The 19,413-nt window shown below is 39.7% G+C and overlaps 1 protein-coding gene across 1 annotated transcript; it reads left to right on the plus strand.

The window, feature by feature from the left end:
* The first annotated feature begins 3,494 nt into the window (after positions 1–3,494).
* On the plus strand, positions 3,495–5,649 carry LOC149164516 (uncharacterized). The gene is made up of 2 exons (XM_089430930.1): positions 3,495–4,752; positions 4,863–5,649. Exons 1-2 carry the CDS (start codon positions 3,576–3,578, stop codon positions 5,456–5,458), a joined length of 1,773 nt encoding a protein of 590 aa, XP_089287056.1. The 5' UTR covers positions 3,495–3,575; the 3' UTR covers positions 5,459–5,649.
* Positions 5,650–19,413: the final 13,764 nt, after the last annotated feature.

Below are 19,413 nucleotides of genomic sequence, written 5' to 3' on the forward strand. Positions count from 1 at the left end.
TATCAGTTTTTCAGGATTTCAGGATTGGGGGGATTGCAATGTTTCCATTGGATTTTGTCATGTATTAGGGTATGGAACTCCTATTTAATCAAGAGCACCAATCTCTCTATGTACCTTGAGGTTGTGACATTGGTTGTCGAACTTCTCTATCATGACCCTCCTAAAAATGTACATATCACTCAAACAAAATCTTTACTTGACATGCTATGCTTTTTCTATCTTATGTTAATGCTTAGAGGGTGATATTAATGACAAAGATCCCTATACAGATCCAAAGGTAATGACAAAGATACCTCTGGATATTAATGCTTAGAGGGTGATATTAATGGCAAAGATCCTGATTTTCCAACAAGACAAAAAAATTAGACATTTCTCGTGGTGGCAAGAGGACCAAGCATTAACAATAGATAATAGATTTACTTGTCTTTTCTAGTTTCTAGTAGTTTTTATAACTATTGACTCTATCATATTTATTATGATATTTTTTGTAAACAATATATGATAATTTAAGTTTGAAGTTGGCTATTATAACTCCTTAATAATGAATTATGAATATGATGCCTCATGAAAGTTGAAAGTTGTTTCATTTCATTTCATTTTATAACATTTCATTTCATGTTAGATATTATTTGTTATAATGGTTACACTTAGCTTACAAGTACAACTTTGGTGATCAATGATGATAAATGTTATATGTTGAATTTTGAAAGCTTGAAACTTTAAGATTGATGAATCATGAGACTCAATATGTTGTATGTTACTATGTTACTAACTTGTGGACGTGGTTGATGAAGATTATAACTTCTAGATGGTTTTGTTATATGGTTCAATCTATGCTTTTTATGTTTTTTATATCTAATTCATCATTCTACATGCTTTTGTTGACATATATGCATCAAAATATAAAAATATATATTATATAAAAAAACGCTCCCGGATTCGCTCCCAAACCGGGAGCTTCTAAAAATGTTGCTCCCGCTCCCAAGTAACTTTGATTTAAACACACAGAAGGTGTTGATTGATCCCCATTCTATTGATTTCGTTAATGATATGTGCAAGTTGTGGATGCATTGGAAGTGTTGAGAAATATAGCTCGAGTAGGAGCTTCATGCACATGTTAGGTGTGAATGTGCAAGAAGTAGTTCGAGTATAATGTCCCTTTTTAATTAATTGCCCTAAAGGGGACGAAATAGCCTATCCAACATTGTAGGCTATAGTCTTTGATAAAGGGGAAACCCATTATCCAATGTTTTGGGGCAACATTGGGTAAATTTGGGCTAGCTGGGGCCAAAAAGCCCAAATTGGGGGCTACACTTGTAACCCCTTACCTTAGATTAAGAGAGAGCCCCATGAGGAATCTATAAATAAATGAGAGATGAAATCATTTTCTCATAATTGATTTGGATTTGGAATATCTCTGTTTCTTTTGAGCTGCGGCTTTGAGGGTTTTAAGATACCTTTCCTTTTGATTAGTTTTGGTGTTGGCGATCCCACCCTAGCTAATTCCCTTATCTTCAATTGATTTCGGCGTTGAAAGATTCCACCCTAGTCAACCTTTTTCTTCTTCTTACTCATCTGGCATAATCTTTCAAAGGACAATTGCTCATCTGGTTTATTTGACATGCACAGGGGATAATCTTCTATGGACAAGGATTTGTGGAAAAAACCTACTGGGAAACCCTATTGAATTACCTTAGAGCAGACGTCATGGGTTCTGAGGCACAACGAGTGGATTCTGTAGTAGCGGGCTGTGGGCACATCTAGGCCACAAAACCTTACTTGATAAGCCCACTTTGAGGTCAATGATAGGAATCTGGAAACAATTTCATATGGCGGTGATTGCAGAGGTCTTTTAGGGCACGAATTGAGCGCTGGTTTCTCTCCTTAGGCTGTTTGGATGTTATTCAAGGAATTGGTCTGTCAAACAACAATTCTTTGAAGCATCAAGCACTTACTCCTGGACTGGAAGCTCGATTTGCCAACTGCTTCTCCTCAGTTAGTCAATTAGACAACAAGCCTGTGTGGAGCAATTCCTGTTCATATTGCAGAGGGGGCTGGGAAAACTACAACCCCACACTACCCCACAAACTGTTGGACACACACTGCCTAAACAAGCTTGGAAGGCAGATGACAACCCATTTAGGGCATCATTAGGAAGCAGGATTTTCACATAGTTTTAAAAACCGTTCCGGTCCAACCGGTTACCGGCCTAACCGGCCGGTTGGGAGGCTCACTGGTCAGAACCGGTGAAAAAACCCGGTTAGAAGCCCCATTTGCCCGGAAAATTGACCTAACCGGTAAAAACCGGCCGGTTTAGGTCAAAACCGGCCGGTTTATTGCTAACCGGCCGGTTCCGTCCTAAACCGGCCGGTTTATGGACAGGCCGCCGGTCAAGCAAAAAAGCGCATGGTTTTTTGGAACTGAGGGCGGTTTAGGGGTTTTGGGGGTGAGGGAAAGGGATTTTCCCTCCAAAAACACCCTCACACTTGCTATAAGACACCCCTCTCACTCTCATTTGTCTCACACAACTGATTTGGAGTGTTTGTGAGTGTTTGTGAGTTTGTTTGTGAGCTTGGAGAGTGTGGAGTTTTTGCTGAAGTAGTCATCTTGGAGTTGGAGTTGGAGCTATTTTGGAGATAGTGTGTAGCTGTCAGTGGAGTTGCCATCATCAAGAGGAGGCTAAGGGAGCTACTTTGCATTTCCAGGTAAGGATTTGCACTTGATAATTCCTCATTTGGGTCTGCTGTCCATGAATTATTTTTTTTGTGCTATAAACTTCTCACTTCAATGATCTATCATCTATGCTAAGCCTATGAACTCTCTAGCTCTATGCTATCAAATTTTGTAGCTTGCATGTGCATTTTTTTTCCTACATTTATCATTGGTTTTCCATGTTCCTTAGCTGCAATTTTTTTTTAAATGGCAGATTTATTTGCAAATTGTTATTATTTCAAGCAAACATGGCTCCAAAAGGAAAGGACAGTGCATGGGCTCATTGTGATGTAGTTGAGGGAAAAATGATATGCAAATTATGCCATAAATCTATTGGAGGTGGGGGTATTCTTAGGTTGAAACAACACTTGGCTGGGGTAAGAGGCCAAGTAAAGCCATGTGATGCACCAAATGCACTGTTAGGTCCTATTAGGGCAGAATACATTGCCAAGCTTGAAAAATTTTATGAGGATAAGGCTAGGGAGAAGGCCATCCAAGATGAAATTGCAAGGAAGAGGGAATTATTAGAAGCCATGAAAGAGAGTGGGTATGATGATTATGAGATTCAAGACTCCACTTCTATCCCTTCCACCAATGACCCCTTTCACTATGTTCATCCTTCTGTTGGAGTTGGCCAACCATCAAAAGGACCAAAGAGACCAAACATCCAAAGTTATTTCTCATCTTCTGCCACCATTGCTTCTTCTAAATCTAATCCCACTTCCTCCCAGCCAAGTTCTCAACCCACTTTGGATCAGCATTGGAAAAAGCAATGCAAAGAAACTTCTCACCAATACATTGCTAGATGGTGGTATGATTCAGATATCCCATTTAATGCTGCTCGCTCACCTTATTACCAAGCTATGTGGGACTCTGTTATAGCTGCAGGAAAGGGCTTCAAAGGCCCTAGTATGCATGACTTGAGGGGAGCTCTTTTGCAAAAAGAGATATCTTCCATTGATGAGTATTTGACTGAGTTTAGAGAGTCATGGGTCAAAACAGGTTGTTCCATTATGTCAGATGGATGGACCGATGGAAAGAACCGCACTATCATTAATTTCCTTGTTTCTTGCCCTCAAGGAACCATGTTTTTGAAATCAGTTGATGCATCTGATAGGGTAAAGGATGCAAGCCTTCTATTTGAGCTTTTGGATAACATTATTCAGGAAGTTGGGGAGCAGCATGTTGTGCAGGTCATCACTGATAATGCCTCAAACTATGTTCTTGCTGGAAAGATGCTTGAGGCCAAATATAATACCATATTTTGGACTCCATGTGCTGCACATTGCATAGACCTCATGCTTGAGGATATAGGCAAGGTGGAGTGGGTAAAAAACACTGTAGAGCATGCCAAGTGCATTACAAAATACATTTACAACCACTCATGGGTATTGAGCCTAATGAGGAAACACACTGGAGGCAAAGAGCTTGTTAGGCCTGCAATTACGAGATTTGCAACTCACTTCCTCACGTTGCAATGTCTCAATGGTCAACATAGAAACTTGCAGAAAATGTTTTCCTCTGATGAATGGTCTGAATCTCGGTGGGCTCGTAGACCAGATGGAAAAGACACCAAAAAGAAAGTGTTAGACACTTATTTTTGGAAAAGGTCTGTAGAGCTTGTGAAAATTACCGAGCCCCTTGTTAAGGTGCTAAGGTTGGTGGATGGGGAAAGATTGGCCATGGGCTACATTTATGAAGCTATGGATCAGGCAAAGGAGCAGATACGGGCAACTTACAATGACAGGTTAGCTAAATATGGCCGTATATGGGAGATCATTGATAACAGATGGAACAATCAACTCCATCGTCCTATACATGCAGCCGGGTATTTTTTGAACCCAAGGTATCACTATAAAAATCGGCTAGGAGATCAGCATGATGGGGAGGTCAGAGCTGGATTGATTGATTGCTTGGAGCGCATGGTCCCTAACCATGTAGACCAGTTGGATATACATAGACAGCTTACTATTTTCAATCAAGCAAGTGGTACTTTTGGCAAAAACTTGGCAAAGATGGCAAGAGATGTGGACCAACCAGGTAAGCAATTCCAATTTCCATTTTGTTTTTCATTTCAAGTTAAAATTGTTTACGTTCTTTACAATTCAAATTATAAACTAAGTTACTAATTATTGTCTTTTTCTTTGCAGCACATTGGTGGGAGTCATTTGGTGGCCAGTGTCCTCAATTGCAAAGGTTTGCAATTAGAGTCCTCAGTCAAACTTGCAGTGCTTCAGGTTGTGAGCGCAATTGGTCTGTTTTTGAGCACATACACACGAAGAAGAGAAACCGTTTGGAACAAAAACGGTTAAATGATCTTGTTTTTGTGCAATACAACCTTCGACTGAGGAGGAACCAAATGATGAGCAAATCACCTGATCTAGATCCCATTGTGTTGGACGATATTGATCCAACATCAGAATGGGTGGAGGAGACTGAAGATCCTGTGTTTGAAGCTGATTTTGATATCGACATGGCTTTAGCGGAGGATGAGGCAGATTATGTGGCGGCGTCAGAACCAGGATCAGTAGCGGCATCAAGGAAAGGCAAGGAACCAATGGAAGGCACTAGTCGTGCAGGTCGACAAACTCGTGCTTCCACTAGGTCCACTTCTATTGTCATTGGTGGCATTGATACTGATGTTGCAGATGAGGCAGAGGCATCCTCAGACTCTGAACCAGATGATGTCTATGTAGCTCCTGATGATGATCCTGTGTCTAGTAGTGGTGATGATCTTGATGATTGATCATGTGTACACTGTAGACTTGTAGTAGGCCAATGGCCTCATAGCTTGCAGCATTGTTTTTGGACTTTATAGGCCATTTAGAGCCTCATTTCTTATGTATTTTGCTATTTTGTCGATGATATGTATTGCACTCGGTGCCATTTTGATATATTCACCTTTGCATGGTATATAAATGAGCAAACTTTGCATATTTTGTCTCTATTGGCTTGGAATCATGGTTTTACATCTTAAAAATAGTTTTGTTTCATTAAAAATTAATTATTTAATGTATTTTTTAAAAACCGGTTCGTTTAGACCAAACCAGTCCCGGTTAGACCGGTTCCGGTCGGTAAACCAGTTAGCTAGGTGGACCGGTTCGGTCACCGGTTCCGGTTTTAAAAACACTGGATTTTCAGCAGACCAAGATCAAGCTAAGTAGTAGAACAGGTCAGTTTGTAAGTTGACTTAGTAGTTACGGAATCATTATTGTTGATTACTGCTGTGAATGATTTATATTTGTTAGTTAGCTACTGTTGGACAAATAGAGCCACTCACATAGCAGGCGTAGTAGTGGTAGGTTGATACATTGATGTGTTGTAAAAGTTTACTCTTATCTGCACCATTGTGTACTCTGTGTTATCATTTGGAAGTTGAAAGAATACTATGGGAATTATTAGTGTTTTCTCTTTTGAATTTCACAACCCCAAGGGAAAAAGTCCCCTAGGGACATTACAGTGGTCTCAGTCATGGCTTATTCTAGCCTGTGAACATATGGATTGATATCACTGACCGAGAATCTTTAGGGAAGGCTTCAATGGAGCGTAGGAAGAAGCAACCTCTAGAAGAGACCATGTAAACTATGACTGCTCAGTTGCTGCAACACCAGCAGCTAATGACTTAGCTTCTTCCCCGTTTGTGAATAATGCGGGTAGCAACTTCCATGTTCATCCTAATACCCATTGGGACAGCCAGCCAGAAGATTTCGAGACCTTGGCTTCCACAATTCTTAGATGGGCGGAAAACAGGGAATTGTGGATCACCAGAACAGAATAAAGATACATCAGATTATTGGAGGGAGTATCAAATACTAGGAGAGAGTACTTGGTTCCCCCCGACATTTCAGCTATTCTGTGACATTAAGTAGGAAGGTAAGCCCATAAATTACGGTAAGGGCACAAAACACAAAGCAGTCATGAAGAATTGGAATGATTTTTGGGCTGGCTGCAGGGAAGACAGATCAGATGATACTGATGATAAGCCAAAAACAGAAGAACAGAGTGCAAAGATAACATTATTCAGTGTGAAAGATGGCATGGAAATTCTATGTAGAGAAAGAGGTTGCTACAATATTGCAAATTCATGAAAAAGATTGCAAGGATCAAACATATGTGACTCCCAAGATTGATCAAGAGGATGAGAGGCACACAGGTGAGGAGGTAGAAAAATATATCTCTCTTGGTAAAAGTAATAAGGGTCATGCTGTCAATGCTCTGGCTTTGCATTCAAGCCATTCTGACAGCTCTATGACTCAACTCATTAAGTTACCTCTCAATGGAGGAAACTCAGGGGAAAATGATGGGATGACTGATTCGCCCTCTGCCACTGATCAAGATAGAGCTGCCCCTTCTGAGTCCCATGATGTTGAGGAGATAAGCAGTGGAACATATTCGAGGCTCAGCTCTGCTGCTGGAGAGGAGGATGACCCATCAACCATGGGCAGTGGAAGTGAGAAAAATTCACATGAGACCAGTGGGGGTGTTCCGTCCAAGTGTGTATTGTCTTGGCAAACTCATAGTCAACATGGAAGTATTACTAAAAGATGTCTGAATCAAACAATGGAGCACAAGTTTCTCAACCACACTCGCTCTGGGAGTATTTCAAATGCAGAGTCTGTTTCAAAAAGACACATGGGAAAGTCATGTCGCCAAGTGAAGAGGCAAGAAACAGAGGAAGTGGAACTAAGGTCTCTAACTGCTTCTAGTGAAGATGAAAATAAGAAGCCAACAGATTCCACTTTGAAAGAGTTTCACAATTTTGGGCAAAAGGAATCTGTGGAAAAGTTTTTGAAGGTATTTGATGTTATGTTGAAGAAATATTTTGATGGAGGTCTTCCTCTTGAAGATGAGAAAGCAATTGGTGGCAAGTCCTGCAGCCAAGCTGTAGAGCACGGAGATCAAATTGATCTAAGGGCTGATCAGATTGGAGAACAAACATCGGGAGAAGAATGTAGAGGGAGAGTTCACCCACAATTTATTGTTGCCTACCCTATAGAAGATCAAGAGAGACAAATTGATTCAGGAAGTGACAAAGAGATGGAAATGGAAATGGTATTAGAACAACAGGCAGAGTTGATTGATTGGTACACGGCCGAGGAAAATGCTCAAATAGAATGGGAAAAGAAGTTCAGAGAGCTCAGTCCTTCATCTGCACAAAGCATTGAATGTCACAAACATGAAAAACAACCTAGGGGAGAAGTAAAGGAGGAAGAAGTTTCTCTTGACGGGTCTGAAAAATTTACAAGTGTATTAGAACAACAGGTAGAGTTGATTGATTGGTACAAGGCCGAGGAAAATGCTCAAATAGAATGGGAAAAGAAGTTCAGAGAGCTCAGTCCTTCATCTGCGCAAAGCATGGAATGTCGCATACATGAAAAACAACCTAGGGGAGAAGTAAAGAAAGAGGAAGAAGTTTATCTTGATGGGTTTGAAAGATTTACTAGTGTATAAATCACTATAAAGAAAGAAATCATGGAGAAGCCTTGTGAGTCCACATCTGTCAAGTCTACTATTTATGACATTGTGAAGTTAGTTTCCAACCATGCTCAAGAAGTTGGGAATGAAGCCGTACATGTAATGCATGTAAATGAATCAGAAACATGTCTTGTTAATAAAAGCACAACTTCCACTAAATTCAATAATTATTAATGACAGACTTGCAGTTTTGGCTGCTCTTCTTTGGACAAGGAAGAGCCTATAGAAGTGGAGAAATTCCCAGTTAAGATTGACAGTCGTTTGCAAGATGTTAAAATAGGGAATATGCAAAAACAATGCCCAAAAAATGTAAGTGTCAAGCATACAAGAAAGAAGAGCAGCTAGGAAGGACATTTCTGAATGATGCCAATCATCCTGTAATGTGCTTACAGTGCATTGGCAAGCAGAACTCAGCAAGAATGTGTGTGACCCAGTTGAGTGACAAGGTGGGATTAAATGTGGTTGAACCTTTCTGTCAGGACAATAGGTGAATGGTGACAGGAAAACCAAGTCACACATACTTGAAAAGCCTGTATCTAGCATAGCTTCTTCAAATGCCCTTTCAGCACCATTTGCTTCTGTAGTTAATGGTAAGACCGTTCATGCGATACACACAATTTGTTTGTTCCCTGCTAAGGATACTACAGAAAGATTGCTAGATGATATGCAATCAAGTAGTAAGATGGTGAATATAGGACCTGTAACTCACCTCCAGAGATAGAAAAGTAGTTGAGAAAAGGGAATGATCAATCCTCAAAGGTAGTATAGGAAAAGTTATATTATTATTTACGGAGATGGGGAATGTTGTGTGGAATTTACAGTTTGATGAAGATACTCACAAAAGTATAATTGAAGATGTCTTTAAAGAAGACGATGAGGGTCCAGGTCCTGTCAAACAAGCTAATGTTGCAAAAGCTCTAGATGGTTGGACTGAGGTGAAGGAAGTGTATATAGATGTCAGTGATGAAAAAAGCAGAAGTGCCATTTTATGTTGCTCTGCAAAGTTTCTCTATGGAACAGAAAGGGATATAGATAAGGCTGAAAATCTAACAGTGAGGAAACTTCTCTACATTGAAGCTATGGTAATTGATAAGAGAATATACTAGATACAAAATAGAGTTAAGCGCAAGAGCACGTTTTTAAAAGAAAAATAGGTTGCTGCGTAATATGAAAGGGACATTTAGCCACATTAAAAAAGCCAAGAATGTAGAAAAAGTCTGGATCAAGGATTGGATTTCCTGAAAAAGTAGATCTTTCAATTAGAAAGGAATGTGCAGGCCATTAAGGAAGAATTTGGTACATTGAACTTTGGTTTAAGGCAGTTGTAGGGCCAATGGAATGATCGTCTGCATCTGGGGGCAACAGGGATCCTTCAAGAAGGGTCTATTGACAAGCAACAACAAAAGGTACATGGCTGGGTGGAAAGAAAGGGGCTACAGTTTGAAGGTAAGTTTCTTCTAGGCAATGAAGTTGATGCTAACAAGGATAAGATGTCTTTGAATGTCAGGGATCCTTTATATTGTCATAGGGAAGAGATAAAGTATGCTTATGCAAGGATCTAGAGGAAATGCACTATAGGAAACCTAGAGAAGGATGTATTGCTAAGCACATGGAAAAAGTTGGTTATAGAGGTTATAACATCAACATCACCCCAAACATCAATGTTGATCACTTGACCAATTCAAGGCATTCATGGGTAGTTAGTTTTCATAGTGACAAATATCATCTATGATAACAAGGCTGGAGGAAGGCTAGGGGCTATTTCATCGCTTGCTTCAAATGAGAGCAAGTGGTTTGGAAGTGACAGGGAGACAAGTGAGCAGTTTCCATTCTTGAAAGCAGTGGGACAACTTTTGCAACACTCGAACCTGCAACCGCTTGAGGACAAGCAATGTCAGGAAGGGGGAATTATAATGTCCCTTTCTAATTAATTTCCCTAAGGGGGACAAAATAGCCTATCCATCCTCATAGGCTACACCTTTGATAAAGGGGGAAACCCATTATCCAATGTTTTGGGGCAAAATTGGGTAAATTTGGGGTAACTGGGGAAAAAAAGGTCCAAATTGGGGGCTACACTTGTAACCCCTCACATTAGATTAAGGAAGAGAGAGCCCCATGAGGAATCTATAAATAAATGAGTGATGGAATCATTTTCTCGTCATTGAATTGGATTTGGAATATCTTTGTTTTCTTTGAGCCGCGACTCTGAGGTTTTGAGACCCCTTTCCCTTTGATTAGTTTCGATGGAGGTGATCCCACCCTAGTTAATTCCCTTCTCTCCAACTAATTTTGGTGGTGAAAGATTCCACCTTAGTCAACCTTTTTCTTCGTCTTATTCATTTGGCATAATCTTTCAAATGATAATTGTTCATTTGATTAATCTGATAGACATGATCGATAATCTTTTATGGACGGTTTAGTGAAAAAAACTATTGGGAAACCCTATCGAATTTCCCTGATGCAAATGTCAAGGGTTTTGAGGCACAACCAGTGGATTATGTAGTTGCAGGGCACATCTAGGGAAGGAAATCTTACCTGAGAAGCCCTCCTGAGTCACTTTGACGTCAATGATTGGAATTTGAAGCATAATTTCGTATGGCAATGAGTGAAGGTTTTTTAGGGCACAAATTGAGTGCTGGTTGCTCTCCCCAGGTTGTCAGGATGCTATTCAAGGAAGCGGTTTGTCAAGCAACAATTCTCTAAAGTAGCGAGCACTTACTCTTGGTTTGGAAGCTGGATTGGCCAACTGTTTCACCTCAATTAGCCAGTTTGGAGTTTAGCTTGTGACAATGAGTTGATGTGAAACAATTCTTGTTCATATTGTGGAGGTGGTTGGGAAAGCTACAACCCACACTACCCCATAGACTGTTGGATACACAGTGCCTAAACAAGCTTGGAAGGCACACGACAACCCTGTTAGGGCATCATTAGGAAGCAATATTTTCAGTAGACCGAGATCAACCTTAGTAGAACATATCAGTCTCTAAGGTGACTTAGTAGTTGTGGAATCATTATTGTTGATCATTGCTATGGATAGTTTATATTGGTTAGATAACTACTATTGGACAAACAAAACCACTGGTATAGGAGCCCTAGTGGCACATTGATACATTGATATGTTGTACAAGTTTACTCTTATTTGCATCATTGTGTACTTAGTGTTAACTTTATTGGAAATTGAAAGAATATTGTGGAAATTGTTAGTGTTTCCCTTTTGAATTTCACAACCCTAAGGGCAAAAATCCCCTTGGGACATTACGTCGAGAAAACTTCTAGTGACCATATACTATGTGGGAAATAATATCATCTTCTAATTTCACTTAAATAAATACAAGTGATTGTCAAATTTCCTATATTCTTATAGTATTAGAAATCTAAATGAATTATTGTAAAGATTATATAATATTAGTGAATGAGATTTTATTCAAATCTTATCCATTCACGTCATTGTTGAGATAAGGTGGGTGCTAGAATTAAGTAGGTTAGAGTGCATCTAAGAGGAGAACGTGCAGATCTATTGTAGCAAACAAGAGGGAATCCATATGATGACATTGTGCAGTTGTGCAACAGTGGTTGCTGCCAGTGCTGAAAAAATTGGCATGAACAAAAAAATCAACAATGGTCCAATAAACATGATCTCAGAAAAATTGAAGAACTGCGACAAACATTAAAAAATGCAAAACATATTCATTTTATTTTAGTTTTTTAAACAAAGCAACAACAACATTAGAGTGTAGTGGATGCTAAATAAAAATGATACATCCAAGGCGATACTAAATTCTGCTGAACCCTAATAATTTTCAATTCAAGGACCCAAATGTGGAGAACCAATACAAAATAACATCACATATATAAATGTATCTCATCATCATGAGTTATATGTATAATGGAAAAAGATGCAAAACTAGTGGCTAGCTATTTGAGATCAATGCCCTCTCCCCTTTTTATGAGAAAAGATGATGGACTGCTTGCCAATCTTTCCCCTAACGGTAGAAGGCGCTGGCCTTGCATCAAATATCAGAGGTTGACTGATGGGCATAGAACTGTGCTCTCCTATATCTATAGAAGGTTGTGCTGAAGCTGGCATATTCTAGTCCTCCTTTGGCTGCTCCAGTTGTTGTACTAGTTCCTCCTCTAACCATGCAAGTGACTCCTCTATGATGGGAACCTTAGACTCCACCGTCCACTTAGACAATACATCAGTATTGGCTAAGGAAATGGCATCTAGATCTGGTGTTCTCTCCATTTGCTTCATCCATAGCCAAAGATTGTAATGGACATACACCAAGTCATTAAGGCATGAGAACTCCAGCCTATAAGTTTTGTAATAAAAAATAATGAGTCTTGACTCTTGAAGGTCATAAATTACAATAAATGTAATTGCTTTGTTGAAGTTCAAAGTTATAACTTTTTGCGCTTCTTTGAGTGTATTTTCTCAAATACACTCCAATAACGCTCACATCCCATAGCGCTACAGGACCGATTGAGGATTTTGATGGTGAATTTCTGTTAATTTGGTGCCTTTGCACCATGGTTTCACCACTAAACATCTACAACAAAATAAAGAAAACATAATTAAACTTTCAAATAAAACATAATCGAATTCTAATGAGTTATGAATTTTCACTTACGTGGCATCAAGTTGGACCTTTCATGTATAACATCATCAAAGCCAAATAGTCCAGTACCATCCTGATACCTCTCTATCTTGCGATTGATTGTGTTGTGAATCTCGGGATCAGGTACCATCCTATGAAGACAAGTATGGAGCCCTTCCATCACCTTGCCATCAAAATCAAAGTTGCATTTGTAGGAAAATGTGGGGTTGAGGAAAAACACTGTTGCATGTATGGGTCGATGAAGCATCCATGTTCACCAACTATCAATCACATCCCATAACATCATGTGTTTATTAAACCCAGGGGTACCCTTGTCCACATAATAAGCTCAAATAGTCTCTTTGGCCCTATCCATGGCCTCATACAAATAAGCCATTACAGGCTTATCACTATCTACCAATCTCAGAACCTTTACTAAAGGTTCACTAATTGAGCACACTTCTACTCCTTGCCAAAAGGAGTTTGGGTACACCAATTTAGGAATGGCTCTCCCATCCTCTGTCCTACTATATTTACAATCACGACACTTATGACAAACAAACGTTTACTTCAACTCAAATTGACATTGAAGCAAGATGAAGAGTAATGAAGTTGGTGGAAAAACGTGTGATTGCAAGATGTAACTCCTTGTTTTTGGTGTATCTCCTCATGAGGCTAAGAACAAAAGCATGGTTTTATATGAACTTGGGGATGCTCCTAGTGATATCAATCACATCTTTGATGGAGAGTTTGCCCATATCCTCAAGCATCAAATCGATACAATGTGCAGTGCATGGAGTCCAAGAACAATGAGCGGTGCCTATCCATAAGCATCCTACTTGCAACCACATAATTAACTGCATTATTTGTTATGATTTGCACCCACGTTATGCAAACCAATCTATTGGAGGAATCCATCCAACAACTCACATATACATGCTGCATATTTTATACGTGTTGATGCATCCACTGATTTAATAAACATGGTACCTCTAGGACGTTGTGCCAAGAAATTTAGAAGGGTCTTATCCTTCCTATCTGTCCAACCATTAGACATCATTGTGCATCCAAATACCTGCCATAATTGGTTCAACTTAGCCAATATAGAGTTGATGTCCTCCTTTTCTGCGTGAATAATTGGGCCCATGAACTCCTCATATGTAGCACTTTTGTATTGTGGGCGACAACAACAATAACATCACAATTTGGCTGCCCAAATGGGTTATTTTTGGTGATGTTGAGAGGGAAGTCACTCCAGAAAAGACACCTCCCCAAAACCCTATTTGCTTCTTGCTTCTCCTTTTTTTTTGTCACTGACTTGAAGGTTGTGCTCCAAATTTGGTTCGTGGAACAAAAAATGATGACCTCTTAGTAGGTGAAGTTGTGGAGCCCCTCCCACTACACTCAAGCTTAGAGGTAGATAGCCCTGAAGATTTGCTTGCACTTTTGGCCGTGTTTGCAATCACCTCTTCTCTCTTTTTGTCATTTACATAAATTACATCATGTGCAACTCTCAGAACCTTTGGGCTAAATGAAGTACAAATCTCAACATCATGCTCGGGGATTTTAGCAATTTGCAATTTGTTGGTTCTCTCCACCTTCAGGTTCCTCGTATTGCCAAAATGTGTCCAAGGCCTTTGGTATATTTTTAGTGGAAATGCACAACTTCAAAATTCAATCTTAGGGCACCAAAAAAGATAAAAAATAGCATTAAATCCCCATCACACAAAAAAACAACGTCCTTATTTAAAAAATCATTTTCTAGAAATTTAAATTAGATTATTTGCAACGAAAAATGACAATAAGAGGGTGTATAAAAAAATCTAAAAACTAAGATCAAGCTTGATGTCAAATTATGGAAAAAACCCTTTCATTGTTTCACGGGCATGAAAATCATCGCAAATGACAAAAAAGGAAGAAAAATGTTGGTAGGAAAAGAGGCAAGCAAGCATATGCCTAAATGCATGGGAAAAATCATTAATATGGGGGTATTTAAGAACATACCTATGAATGGAAGATTATAAGTCTATTTGGTTGATTTGGCTAATTATCTTTGAATCTTTAATCCACAAATTTTTTTTGTTGGTGATGATAATGGTTATTTGGTCCTCAATCCCTCCTTGAAGATTAGTGCAAGCTCTCCTCCACCCCTTCCCAACCTCCAAAAAACCAAAAATGGGCAAAAAAACCCAAATGTTTCTTTGAAACGCCGTAGGCTTGTTGTCTCAACAGTTTTTTATATTGTGGCAATTTTTTCCCAAAAAATCATGATTTTTTTTGAAAGAATCACTATTTTTTCAAAGTTGTAAAATCACAATTTTTGTGTGCTGAAAAACCGGAAGAAAAAATCCTCAATATCATGAAAATCACAATTTTTTGCTGATGTTATCAACACTGGTTGCTGCGTTATTTCTTCAACAAAGCCATACTTCTATTTTAGTAGGTTATACTTCTCTGCTCTGTAGTATTTTGGTTATCACAATACTACTAAGTTACAATGGACTATGGAGGTACCTTATAAGCTTTGATCATTGGAATTATAAGCTAATTTGAAGGGAAAATTATTGTGCACTTATGTTATTTGTTTACTACTTATGCTATTCATTTTTTTAGTGATATTTGTGATTGTTGCATATTCAGAAATATTCATTTTTGTGATCTAATTACTATAAGTCTGATTTTTTTAATTAAGAAAAACATAGGAAAACAATTGTCCAAGGCTAAAAGAATTAACATGGTATTAAAGCGGGTCTTAGATTAAGATCCTTAAGGGTTTACAACAGTAGATCAATTGTCAGAATGAAGGACTAATAGTTAGAGGGTTTCACTTTATTTTCTTTTAACGAAATGGATATAGATATTTATATTAATAAAATTCGAGAGAGGGCCTAGAACCCTCACATTTTTGTCAGTTACAAAAAACATGTCTTTGTCATCGTAAACAAAAAGTTTACTAGCCTTTGGAGTTTCAAACTAGATTATACAAAAAAGACTAGTGCTATAAATTCTGCAGAAATATCCAACTAGTAATTTACAGTTACAAAATATCATGCTTTTAAAAGGAGAGATATTTGAACTCACTGCAAAAATGCAGAAGCACTGTAAGACCAAACTGAAGTCACCCGACGCTGCGTACACCCTCTTCAGGTCCTCTAGGATGAAAAACCCTTTACGACTAAGAAGCTCTCTTTTACCATTGTCATCGATCATCACACCAACAATAGTTGTCGACTAAACCTCCAATGCAACCACCCGTTCAGTGAGGAGATGAATTACCTCCATAACACCATCTAGGGCATCCTCCATTTCTGTGTGGCGAGCAAGTAGTTTTGCCTCTAGGAAAAGTTGGAAAGAGCATCTTTCCCGCTCCACCATGTCCTCCAACTTATGGATTGAGGCCTGTTACCGCTCAAACTAGTAGGGGGCCTAAAGGGGATTCTTAAAGGGGACAATTGCTAGGCCAAGGGAAACAATGGAGACCTATCCCACTGCCACCTCAGCTAAGACTACCTACACTTTACGAACTTTCACCGATGGGAGGAGACCCAGTATATGGAAGTCATTTGTGAAGGATGAATCAACAAATGGATATGAAGTGACCTTGATGATCCTTTTCCTAGAAGGGGGTAAAGAATGGAGCTTACTTGCTCTTCAAGCAAGGTACAAATATTTCTAGGATAAGGAGGGGAGGATTTGAAGGCTAGGTTAGAGGAATATGCCTTGTAAAGGAGTTTCCCAACGCTAAAATACTTATTGAACTTGAATTCCCGAATGGTTCTTGAAGAATTGACTTTTCAAAGGTATGGGATCACATGAGACCAAGTGGACCCAACCCAAGTTAAGGAAAGAGAATCTAGGAACCAATGATGTTCTTAACCCGGAAAAGGAAGCGGAAAGGATCAAAGCAAGAATTTCCAATTAAAAGTGTCAAATTGATCCTATGAGGTGCTAGCCTAGGGAATACCAAGGCTAAGTTTCATCTGAGAGCTAGGGCTTGGGTTTTCTCACAACTCCACCGTCGGAATGACTTCAAATTTGAAGGAGGCTTGGAGGACACACCAACGCAATAGAGGCTAGGAGATCAAACTTTTTCTATGACTATTTCATTGGGAAAATGATGCCCTAGGTGACCCAACTTGTCTAGGCCTAGAAGAGAAAGAGAAGAGGTGGAGAAAATGTTCTTTGAGTGATCACCTATTGTTATACTAGTGCCTAAGCCCTTGGGGAGAATGGAGGCTAGGGGAATGATGAGAAAGGACTTCGTATTTCGATCAAGGAGGCCTTGAGGACTACCTCGCTTGGCCTTCAGGGCAAGAAGAAGTGACCTCAAAGCTTTTATACTTCACTTTGCAAAAAGAAATGGCTTATCAAGATAAATTCACTGGTAGAATTCATTCACATACATGGCCCATACATTGAGAGATGCTATATAGAAACAATAATTCCACAATTTCGCAATTATGCAATGCAACAATTAGCCCTAGTATAACGAAAATCCAGTTCAATGCATATGACAAAAAGTAAAACAAGAATAACATTAAATGTGTGTACTTACATGTAATAGAACATATCCAACCATCAACAATTTGACAATAAAGAAGCTCCAAGATAAATACTCCAATCCAAACTTCAAAACTCATCCATGCTTCCAATTCATCCTTCCAAGAAAAGTGCGAAATTCTCTAAAGAGAAGAATAATCCAATCCAAAGTGATGATACAAATGAATTCACGTTTCTCTTAGCTATACACTCATTAGGAGTTCGAATTATCGAATTTGAGCCTACATTAGCCCATCAACTAAAATAATGTGCAAATATCTATCTATTGGTGACAATCCCACCAACCTAGCTCACAAATAAAATAATAAGCCTCCCAAGAGGTCAAATGATCAATAATGCATGTCGTTGGGATCTCTAAGAAGCCTGATGAAGTCCATAAGTGCCAAAATGATGAGTTGGACTTCCAAAAGTAATGGATAAGGGGTTGGCCCCTTGTTCTCCACATAACAAACCTGTGGTGCTCCCAATCGCTGTGAGGGCACACAAGTGATCTCATGGGTCTCCATGTAAGTCGAAAATGCCTGTTGACCATTTGTAAGGGCTCAAATGATGGTGTAGGTGATGCCACATCATCCTACAAGTGTTGGGTCAACTGCCAAGTGCATGGTACATCTGTGGGGATGGCTGGGCAAATGTGAACCAGGTGCATCTTTCTCGTCCAATTGGTGAATCTCGAGTAATATCTAAACATCTCTGGGGATCCATGGAGTGCTGTCTACTGCTCTGGAGGCCCATGTCTCTCAACACACACTCTACATGTGCCAATGTAGCCGTCTGGAGGGTTAGGACCCCGTATAGGGAGACCAAACCCAAGATCGAGACCACCTGCAATCTTGCATAAGATCTAATGCGTCCCCTAGCCTTCCAGTACAACAAGTCAGCAAGGAAATTGAGTAAAAGAGCTTACAAACCATGGAGCACAGGTGGGGACTTCATAATGGCTTGCCCTTCCATAATGGGCTTTGGCATGTGCTAATGCCTCCAAACTCCAAATGGGTTTAACCAAGTATCCCATTAGGTGGTTTCTACTTTTAAGGGGGATAATAGTTCCAAGGCACATACTTTAAAAGGTTGTTGCATGTGATAAAGAGGTGAATGGAGTAGGGAATGAGAAGGGACAACCCTGGGCCACAAGTTGGGGTACAAGGGTAGCTAGTAGAAGGGAAGCCCACACTTGGATATATAATGTATAGGAAGGAGGAATCATGGTACATGAGGTGCCTTGACCTTGATTTTTCCACCCTTCTTTATATGCCTTTTGCCTTTTCATGATTTTTCTTCAATTAATTGCTTGGGGCTCAAGGGGTAAGGGCATGATGTGTGAAATATTGTAGTGGATATCCCCTTTTAAGGGAGGGCGGTTCATTTCCCACTAGGGGTTGGGACAATCCTGGGTTCCTATATGATGGAGGCTCATAAAACTTCTAGGAACCAGGGTGATGGCCATGATGATGGGGTAGAGCTCATGTACTGGCTTTTGCTCATGTGCTAAATGTGTTTGTCTCGACCATTTTTTCCTTTTTGTGGTACATTTTCTTGTTGAATGTGACCAATTATGCTTTTACTTTTCTTTTTAGCTGCATTAACCTTTGAGGCATCATTCCGGGCCTAACCCAAGGTGTGGGCAGGAAGGGGAGAGCTAGCCCTATGTGGACCCAGTGGAAGAATGTGGACCCAGGTGGGAGAAATGATGGATGAGGTTATAACGGGTGGAAAGGGGGCAATATATGTGGATGAGGGAGTGGGACCACACAACCAAAATCAGGATTTCCCATGAAATACCATTCCTAAAGCCAAATGGTCATTGAAAGAGATCCCACGGGACTAGAATCCAAGGTTAATATCCAAAAAGGGGTCTAGGGGATGAGAGCACAGACCTAGCCCATTCTTTTCGCCAAATCCCCCCATTAATCCATGCCTAGTAGTATCCATGATAAGCAAACTACAATACTCAATTACCAAATGACAAGGCATACCTTTAGGTTTGGGATGCCCACCTTCAAACATACAATCATGACAGATGGGTTAGGGCCCACATGGATGGCTCAGGTGGCGGAGAAATGGCACA

This window comes from Pinus tabuliformis, chromosome 5_1 (assembly GCF_031772625.1).
Source record: "Pinus tabuliformis cultivar Carrire ecotype Pingquan chromosome 5_1, CPIR1, whole genome shotgun sequence".
Lineage (NCBI taxonomy): Eukaryota > Viridiplantae > Streptophyta > Pinopsida > Pinales > Pinaceae > Pinus > Pinus tabuliformis.